Here is a 10600-nt window from a genome sequence, read left to right on the forward strand (position 1 = left end):
ATCTATTATTTGTTTATTTGTTTGTTTTGTTTTATCATTTAATTACTTTTTTAGTTAAAAATGGGTGGGGAAAAAAACTAGTATATATATATATATATATATTTATGCTTCATTAATGTTTCATCACAGAAACAAAAAATCTACTGCTATCATGTGATTAGCTTAGATTTCGAAAAATACTGAAGAGGTGTATCAAAAAAACACATATGCATCAAAGTTGTATTTTGTACATTCTTGGGTAGGTTTTTAAAAAAATAAATAAATTAATTAAAAGGCTTAAAATGGTACTAATATCTATAAGCATGAAAACGAGGGAGATTTCCAAAAGAATTACGATTACATGGAGGAGCCAGTCACAGACAAGAAATACTTTAATTAAATATTGTGTAAAATGAACATCTTTGTACAGTAAAATGTAGAAATGTTTACATAAACATAAAAAAATGTATACATGAAACAAAAATAATATTTTCCCCTTACAGAGTCAATCTACAATTTACTGAAATCTTCAGACTAATGGCAATAAAACACTGAGTGCATGGTCTAATTAGGCTAAAAAACACAAAAACCAGGTTGCAGTAATGACGATATTCACAAATACACTTCATGTAACCTTGGGTTCCTCTCACTTTCAAGGTGACTTCCCCAGCTCCTCCACTTAGCTAAGCTTTGTTGAGCTATCACAAAGCAAATGCATTGCACATTCATCACTCATTCCCTTCTACAGCTGCCCTTGCTTCCTGCTGCTAAAGGAAACTTGTGTGCAGATTGCCAAGAGGGAACGTCCCCTTTTGGTTTGAAACAGACTACTTAACAGTACAACAGGAGATTTACAAAGTGTTAAGTGCAAAAAAAAAGAAAGAAAAAGAAAGAGAAAAGAAAAAAACAAAGGGAAAAGAATTAGTTTTGCTGATTTTGGCACAGCTAGGCAAATCAAACTCATCGGGAGAGAAGAAGAAGGAATTAATGTGGACTGGTCAACTAATATGATTAGCTACTATGCGGCTGTATAATGGCGTAATTACAAAATGACATGTACAATATAGAAGATCTTAATCTCGGCTCTTCATATACGTTTATGATACAAAAATCTAACCTTTTTATTTTATTTTATTTATTTTTTTTTTCCCCTTGGATTATCAGTCTTACTTGAGGGAGTACAGCAAATTCAATGTTTTTAAAAATAAATAAAAAAAAAAACAATAATAAAAAATTGAGAGAAAAGAAACCGACAAAATAGTCAAAAGGATGAGGGGTCACAATAATCACTTTTTTATTTTTTTAGTAAAAAAAGGCTTGTGCTTTTTACACCATTGATCATTTTGAATGGTAATGATTGGCTTTGTGGTGGATGGGTTGTTATTAAAACAGCAGAAAGATTCCTCTCAACAGATTCAGTCTAAAGGCTTGGACAGAGCTTTTTTTTCTTTTTTTTTCTCCCCCCCCCCCGACATATTTTAATAAACAGTAGTGACTGACGTATGTATATTTCCATTCCTGCTTGCTTTTTTCCCCCCTTTCGTTTGAATCCTTTTTTTTTCGTTTGTTTTATTTAGTTTTATTTTATTCCTTTGTTCCCTGTAAACATGGTTGAGCTATAATGTGGCAAAGTCATGGGTGGCAGGTAAAAATGACTTTTTACATTCTACAAAAACAAAATTTACAACCACAATTGAATCTTCCCCCCCTGGGGCTGCTTGACATGCACATATTCTACTATTATTATTACAGCCATGTGTCACAAACAATTTATTTGACTATACAACAAACAGGTTTTTATTAAAATTAAAAAAAAAAAGAAAGAAAGAAAAGAAATTGTTTAGATAATTTAAAAATTAATACAAAAATAAACAAGGATTTGACTGTTCCTCAAAATAAACTGCAAAACTAAAAAAAAATAAAATAAAATAAAATAAAAATGGATGGAATTATTTTGATGTAACAAAATACAAATAAACATGTAAAAGACAATCTATTGATTACGAAAAAAAAAAAAAAATGGCGGCAACTGGTCTTGGCTTTAACATTCTGTGTTGCATCACAATATTGGCTATAATAAACATTACATATGAGCTCAAAATAAGAGAATGGAAAGCAATATACAAAAAATTTCAAAGATAAATACAATATTTATAATTGATATGTTACAAAAAACCCCTTAGTGATCGCAAGTGTTGGTGTGAAAGTGTTGCAATGTATAAGACTATTTTACTCCTAGCTGTTTTCAGTAGGAATAAAACTCTGTACTAAATATTTAAGTGGATCTGGAAAAAATTCAAGACGAGTGTATAAATATTTAGCTACAACTTTGGCAAAATCACAAAAGTCTACAATTGTATAACCACATACAAAACACATTAGGGAATAAGGAGCTAGAAGTAAAAGGACAACTTTCTGGTACAAGAAACATAGACTCCACAGTAGCCTAAGAATGCAATAGTATACAGTGCTAGCAAAAAGTTGAAAAACATTGCAGATCACACTTGCTTTACAGGAAGCTTTAGCAGTGGAAGTATTTTTCCTTCTTTTTCTTTTTTTTTTCCTTTTTTTTTCTTTTTTTTTTTTAAACCAACAGACAGTAGCATTTCGTCTCTGTTAGTGTGCTTGTTGAAGGCAAGAGAATTTTTGCGATATCAAAGTTACAATTTCTACCTACAATAAGTTACAAAGTTCATTTGCGATGAAGTATGCATGATAACATCTCCTCTGCCGGTTCCTCCCCGTTCACTCTTTATTCACTTTAAACTTTACATTTTTATAAATCATATGTTTTAGGTTATGTGATTTCCAGTTTGTTGGCTCTGCAGTATTGGCTTGGCCCCTATTTTTCTCACCACAAAATCAAAAGAAAGAAAAAGCAAAAAGCAAAAAAAAAAATAATAATAATAATAATGACCAAAACAAACAAAAAAAATGACTTCACATTATAGAGATGTGCGACGGCTGCGCATCACTCGAAAAAGAAACATTCAGAGACATTTCAGTGTGTTTTTCATCAAATGGCATATCCACAAGGTTCCTCCCCACACATAACAAGATCTAGCCAAGAACGAACCACAAAGGTTTATACAAAATAGGCATTTTTCCTTCCGTGATTTTTTTGTTTTTTTTTTCTTCGAGACAGAGAAACGTGAAAATATGACAAGAAATTCAGTCAATAAATTTCAAATGTCCATGACAAAGTTTCTTGCATGTCAATTTACATTAGTCTGAATAAAATCTTTAAAACAAAGTCTTTTTTTTTTTTTTTCCTTCCTTCCTTCCTCGGAATTAGACGGTAGTTGTTGGATAACTTCATGACGGATGCCGATCGTTTCGGAAGAACGTTCCACGACGTTCCCCGAGGCTCACTGCACAGACACTGCTGCTTTACAAGAGGTGGAAGTGCAATTTACATGGGAGGGACCACCAGTCCGGACATAGCTACAAAAAAAAAGAGAGAGAGAAAGATAGATTTTTAGTCTTAGATATCTACAAATAGATATGTAAGATAAAGAAAGCAGGGTATTTTCCTTCACTTTGACTGACGAGGCATGGCACAGTCGAAGGAAGACTGTCACGTCGAACATTTTATCGGGAAAAAAGACGAATTTGCGTGGAATGATATATTTTTTTCTAACAAGACACGCCGGAAAGCCTTTAACATTTTAAATAAGGTGCTTTCTGACATTTTCAGGAGAAAGTATCCCAGCTCCCACATGTGTGAGATTTCTTTTAGCGTTTTGTTAATGGCCATCAGAGAGGCCAGACTCCCAAGGGATCATGCATGCTGACAGCTGAGAAACAACACGGTCACTTCGGGTAACGTCACCGAGCCGAGCCGAGCGCTCTCTCCGGCCAGCGCGTGCATTCCTCTAAGCTTCACCTAAATTGAAAAATTCTCCCTCGACCATTTGCAATGCCTTGCTTATTCGAGATCTAAAGCAGGGCTGAAGAAAGAACTCACGGGATCCGAGCACTGAAGAGAGCTGTGATGAAGAGACAGAAGCGCTAAGATTTATGAACTCCACTCATCTACTCCACAATTAGGTGGCTAGTGAAGTGCCTGGATTTGTTTTTCGCCCTTTCAAAATAAAAAAAAAAACATCCTTTAGCTACTTTGTGGAGTCATGGTTGAAGTGCTTTTAAGTTTGCCTAAGCACCCAGTGCCATGGCATTCCTCATTAATTTCTGCAAACCACATATTAATAAGTGGATGCATGTAGCAGCATGAACTTTAATTTCCCAGTTCATTAGCTCTAACATTATTAATCTTGGATGCACACACTATGGCTAAAACATGTTTTCAAAGCAAACAACTCGGCCTTGACGGAGAGGAAATACAAGCGGGCTCAACAGGCTCGGGAAGTCGTTAATTTGCTGAATGACGCTGTCCTGCCGAGGATTTCACAACTGTTTCTTTCTGTTATCGTGCCGACTTCTGAGCACCACCTCGCGTTACAGCGTTCATCAAAACAATGTCTTACTCCGCTGGCACAGGAAGCCAAAGCTCAGTGCCTCTCTATGAAATCTTAATGCGTCTGCTCTGTAAGCACCATATAAGACCCATTGTTTTCATAACTGCAGTGGAAAAAAATGTAACCAGACACAATATTCAGAGGAAACGGCAAGGACTCTGACGTGTGTGTTTGTGCTTTCTCAAGGCTGCGAACGTACAGATCTTTCATTCAAGCTGTGCTCTGCAGTGAAGATCCTTGTTCAGTCACAACCCTTGTTCATGTGTGACCCCAGAACACCTGGCGAAGTCGGTTGAAGGCACATGGGAATTTGTGCATATGATGCATAGAATGCGGTGAATAATGTATTAGTCGGCATTTGTTTGGGTTAAGATTTCCCCGGATTGGTCGCGGGACACAAACACAGGACGTCAGTTCGACTGTGCCAAACCTGCTGAGAGTCGAAGTCTTGTGAGACTCCCCTCAATCATTAATGTTAGATAAATAAATTGAGACATAAAAGCCAAGCATGCATGTTCCATGCTACATGCAGAATTCTTATCAGTCATCCATCCACATGTTCACTCAGCCATCCACACACATATATATATATATATAATTGATACATGGCAGCCATGTTGAAAAAGCAGCATGGCAGCAAGAAAAGGGGCATTTTCAAGAGAGCCAAAAAGAGTGAGGCAGCAATGCGGCGTCATAAAAGGAGGGAGGCGGCTCTCACCTTGAAGTCCATTGCCATTTGCACTGGTGCAAGAAGGAGGTGGAGATGCTTGGGGCCTGACAACGGGGGCAAAGGCGCTCTTTTGTTTCACTGCAGAGATGACATTGGCAGGTGAGAATGAGAAAATGCCGTGTGTACTGCTACAGTTTGAAGAGAGGCTGACCGAAGAGGCTGCCATGGTAGGGCTCGATGGAACTACTGCAATAGAGCAAACATAGTCACCACTCAGAGAGAGTTTCACTTTCTTTTCTTTTTTTTTCTTCTTCTTTCCTAACAGACGAGAGTCAGGGAGAGCCAGGCCTCGCCTCTTTTTCAAATAATAATCATGGGATGAAAACAAATCAGGGAAGAATGGACATGAAGGAACGATCACTCTATATTGGGGGGGGAGGGGAGAGTTGTGCGTGATAGTCTTTCGTCTGCAAACAAAACGAATGTAAATAAAGGAAGAGAAAATGGAGATCGGGATGGAATGAGATGGGATGTCCTGCCTCGGCCACTTGCTGGATAATAGGCGTCTTTATCGACTCTGACGATAAAAGGAAGAAGATTTTTGCTGTTTAAGGTAGAATTTGTTGCTCTGTGTCAGTGGCCTACTCAATTGGTTCATGTGTTTTGTTTTGTTTTGCGTTATTCAGTTTTTGATTCGTTTTTTTAAAGATTATTATTATTTGATTGGTTGGATCACTATGTGGCTTGTTTCGGGTGTTCAGCCTCCAGAGTCACCCCTCCTTTTATCCAGTAGCACACATTCCCAAAAAAATAAAAATAGATAAATAAATAAAAAAACAAAACAAAACAAAAAAAAACAAAACAAACACAAACAGACAACAGGAGTGTCAAAAGGAAAGGGAGCACAGGTGGGAAGAGCAGAGGAGGGGAAAGGGGGGTAATTACCTTGATACTTACTGCCGTAGGGCGAGTTGGCGGAAGAGCCGTTGAGGAATCCAGGCGAGCTCGGGACACCCAGGTTGGGCATGCCGGCATTTCCGTAGCCGTTCATGCTGTTGCTGACGGTGTTGTAGTTGGACTGCTGTGGAGTGCTGCTGGGCACGTAGCCGCGAGGCGACACGCTGCTCGTGCTACGGCTGTAGCCGACTGCAGGAAAAGACAAACGTACTATTGAAGAAAGAGTAATGAATGTGATTTCATTTCTAGAATGCATCTAGGTGCCATCTCCTGTCTACACGATCCTGCTGAAATGCTTCAGGAAGCCTTAAAGCATTATGCATTTCCTGAATATTTCCGTATGCGTTTTGTGTTTTGTTCACTTTTTCCATGAAGTCTTGCAAGAAAAGCAAGATTCAGAAATCTGGCTAAAGGGGACTTGTGGAAAAGGTCTGACAACTCCATGAGATCCACAGGCAGGGAAGATAAAGCTGAAGATCACATGTGTCACCATACCAAGTCCTAACACTTATGCTAGCTAGTCTTTACAAACATTAGCTTCCAAAGTGCAAAGTCCAAAGTTGTATTCACTGTAAGCTAGACACAATCATGTTCAAGGTCAAGGAAGTGGCACAATTCGAATAAAAGATTTGTGGTCATTACCCTGTGAAGTCTCGGAGACATTGACCGCCAGCTGGCTGCTGAAAGAATTGACGCCCATCATGCCTCCATGGGACGCGGTGTTAGCAAGAGACGGGATCTGGTTGTGGTTGCGTGGTACACTGTAGAGAGCTTCAGCGATGTCTGCCGCCCGCTTCAGAATGATCTCCTACACGACAGAGTGAAAGAGCCATGAGTGACATGAAGTCATGACGTCATTGTCCAGAAATTGGCTAATTATTTTCAAACCTCAAAAAAAGGCCTGAAAACTGCACTTTTTACAAAAAATTTAACACCAAATTCAGGACATTTTCCATGCAGCTCTAACAAAAAAAAGAAGAAAACACCATGGATCGTTGCTTTTGAATATGTATTAGACCTCTCAACCACATCTGAACAGCACTGCTCTGTAGAATGTGTTTGAGAAAAACACCTTTCGGGCCAAGTTCAAGGTTATTCTCCCATTTAAATCAACTCTCTCTCTCTCTCTCTCTCTCTCTCTCTGTGAATGTGTGTCTAAGTGTATTCGTTTTCATGTTCGTGTGTGTGTGTGTTTGTGTGTCGTAAGCGATTAACTCCTCTTTTTGCTCCATGTGCAGCAACCACAAATAAATAGCGAGAGAAAATAGAAATAAAAAAAAAAAAAAGCACACACTCTTGGTGTAATGACACCCTGCTACAGTACAATGGCCTGCAGCTAGCTTTGAAATGTAGAAAGAGGAGCATAGCAGGGGGAGAGAGGCACTGATTTAATTACAGCCACTGTACTGAGGGAGAGGGAGGGCAAGAGAGATAGAGATAGACAGAAAGAGAGAAGGAAAAAGGGGGGAGAAGAGGGTGCTCATTAGCATGCACTGGTGTAGAGGGTATTTTACCTGGTTGTTGTGGGGCATGCCGTACAGAGCCTCCACAAGGTCAGCTGCTCTCTTTAGTAGAACCTCCTGCAGCGCAAACACACACACACACATTATAATGAGTTGCAGAAATGCAAAGTGTAATACATGTGCATACAATCAATCCCGTGTTTACTGTATGGTTTATTTATGATATTAGCGACGTGTAAATACTGTATATACTATCGAACTCATATTTGATTAACAGTCATTTTAGGAAGGATTTCCTTCTCCTCAGACCTGTTTCTTTTATTCACCATGTATTACGTGCCAAAGCAAGTGAAGTGGTGTGTAACCTCTAAGCTAAATGAATCAAAAATAAGCACTTGAGTTTTAAATGCTGTGGCCTACGGGGTATTAAACAAACAAACACACTCAAACACACACACACACACACATGCACACACACTCCAAGCGATACATAAAGCAATACAGGAGCGACGTACGGTCGGCTAAATCCACCCACTTTAGCAGCGAAGAACAATGAGTCATTTTCCATATCTTAATTAAACTGGCAGAGTGCTCAAAGACAACATCTCACCCTTTAATTCATGCCCCAAATTTGTAGTGGAGTTCAATGCCAATTCCTCTTTCTTCAGAACAATAAAGTGAATTAGCTCGGGTTAATCTAGTTCTTTCATAATGGCATTAGGAAATTTTTCAATTAACCTCTTTCACTGGCTGTTGTAAAGGACTTCATAAATGAGTTCTCGTGCCGAGCTGCCTGAGAGGCTGCGCCCGGGGACCCGGGTGCCCACAAACCCCATCTTATCCATGTCTGCATGCCTCCCCTCCTACTTATAGCACAACATGGATTAACTTTCTGCTTAGCTTCCCTTCAAAAATTACACCCAGCCTGCCAACAAGCCAACACGCCACCCTGATCCAGGACGTCTCGCTTGGCCTAGCCTATTGTAGTTTCTTTTTCTTCTCTGCTGCAACTCATGCAGCTCGTGCTGTTCAGTGAGGGTGATGCACTGGATGATTATCTTATTATCTCAATGTCTATTCCAATATTGAGTATTGTTTTTTTTTGTTTTTTTTCTGGACAAACTGTTTCAATATGCACAAGCTAGTTCTAACCTCAGCTCTGTCCTTGCTAGCATGTTCACCCAATCCCACACTGTTTCTTAGCATGGCTGACTGGCTTCCTTCCTAGTCACGGCCGCCATCTTGAATCCGTACTTATCAAGATTAATCGCATAAGTCGGGGCTTTTGGTGCGTGCACCATACGTTTTATAGAGACGCTGTCTAATCCTGAGAGGGAGCGGATGAGTGGCTTTTAAAATGGGCATTTAGCTTAGAAATTGCTGTCTCTGCTTCATGTTGCATGCATCTAGTTTGCATACAAATAAAGAATTACACTTGTCACGCGGCAGGTACAATCAATGAAAGGCCCAGCTGTCTTAATCCTGTCCCATCAACCGGTTCTGTGCTCTTTCTCCCCCTCTTCATCTCCCTCTCTCTCTCTCTCTCATTCTGAGCGAGATAAAATGTTTTTCTGCAGTGCTAATAATTACTCATCATCTCCGCCCGTCATATCACAAGACTCCTTATACATCGCTCCCAATCTAACCTGACGATTACTACAATTAAGACTGAGACGAAAGCCTGCCTGCGCCGAGACTCTCTCCAGCTCCTTGTCCATATGGCACCCGGGCCGACGAGACGTAAAGATAGTTTAAGGAAATCATGTCTCCTCTCCACTTTAATCTGTTGTTAGCTACAAGGTGTCTCTGCTAATGAAGCGGATTTAGCGGCCGACGTTGGAGTGTGACGAGAGAGCAGGCCCCTATTGGCGGAGGAGACGCCGGGTGGGTTTGTTTTGTTCCACTCAGCCTGCCGGCCTCACGCTGGGAATATTATTAGCGGTGAATGGTATTTGAGAAGCATTTCGATGTAAATTCATGAGCGCCGCGCTAAGTGTAATTGACTCCTCTTTTCCTCCCTTCGCCGAGACGTAGCAGACTCCAGGTTAAACGGAAACTATTAAAGCTCAGAAACGATCCCCAAGCTTGCTTTCGTGACAAATGCGGCCGGTTATTATTACAAGCGTTTGCTGTTCTGCCCGTGGACGTGAACCATTTAAAACGGGGCTCTTCTTGTTATCACGGTCCAATATCTGGAGTGGTACACAGTGTATCAGCAGCGTTGCAGGAGACGGGCGAGGTGAGCTGGCTGGAGGTGCTAATGTCATTCTAAAGTGTAAAGCAATTATTCTGTTAGTTCTAGCCTCAGGTTATGAATACATTGAGGAGCGCGGGGCCCAATAGATGTAGCTACTTCAAAAAGCCGAGAGAAAGAAGATGAATTTTAATGCATGGGTAATTGCTCGACATGAATGCATTTCTAATAAATTTTCTTGTATATTAGATTGAGGAGGAAGCGGCATAGATTTGTGCTCGCCAGCTCGAAACGAACGGGAGAGGAATGGAAAGACGCGAGGCAGCCATTAATTTACGAGCAAAGCAGGCAGGTTAGCACTATATCATCGCAATAAAGATCATTTGATCAGCACAAACGAAAGGAATAACATCTAATCAGATTCCTATTTCTCTCTTTTCACTCTGGTCTACATGGAGAATAATGGACGATAGCGCTTTCGAACGGAGAGACTAAGCAGAGCGAGAGCCAAGGCCCCCTTAGCAATCTCGTCCTTCATCACATGACTGACTCCTGATATTGCCTTTATTCTCGCTCCCTAGCTTCGTATATAAATATGTTCATTTGACGCCCTACGCCCGGGATTGAGCTGGCAAATTTTGATCTTATCTAAAATTAGGGAGGTAAACTTCAATTTGGTGTTCCTCTCCCTCTCTCCCTCTCTTTCTCTCTCTCGACGTACATATGTAGCAGCGGCATTATCAGCGTACGTCCGAAGCAATACAGGCTCGCCGTATTGGTTTTCTGTCCCGAGCACAATTACCCATCAAAGCACGGCCATTGTAGATTCCACACAACAGGAGGAAAGAGTGGAGGGGGA

General features: G+C 40.2%; 1 protein-coding gene across 15 annotated transcripts in view; it reads right to left on the reverse strand.

Annotated features, from left to right (window-relative positions):
- Positions 1-353: 353 nt before the first annotated feature.
- Positions 354-10600, reverse strand: part of ebf3a (EBF transcription factor 3a) — a 92908-nt gene continuing 82661 nt past the window's right edge. For 4 of the 15 annotated variants that reach the window (XM_058407045.1, XM_058407044.1, XM_058407049.1 and 1 more), the window contains exons 12-16: positions 7599-7664; positions 6727-6892; positions 6073-6273; positions 5176-5373; positions 354-3423 (exon numbers count right to left, since the gene is read on the reverse strand). In XM_058407045.1, coding sequence (XP_058263028.1) covers positions 3392-3423; positions 5176-5373; positions 6073-6273; positions 6727-6892; positions 7599-7664 — 663 coding nt within the window. In that variant the 3' untranslated portion in view covers positions 354-3391. The remainder of the gene's footprint in view (positions 3424-5175; positions 5374-6072; positions 6274-6726; positions 6893-7598; positions 7665-10600) is intronic. The other 11 variants (XM_058407058.1, XM_058407054.1, XM_058407055.1 and 8 more) reach the window with 5 other exon arrangements.

Source organism: Hemibagrus wyckioides, linkage group LG13, assembly GCF_019097595.1.
Source record: "Hemibagrus wyckioides isolate EC202008001 linkage group LG13, SWU_Hwy_1.0, whole genome shotgun sequence".
In the NCBI taxonomy this organism is placed as follows: domain Eukaryota; kingdom Metazoa; phylum Chordata; class Actinopteri; order Siluriformes; family Bagridae; genus Hemibagrus; species Hemibagrus wyckioides.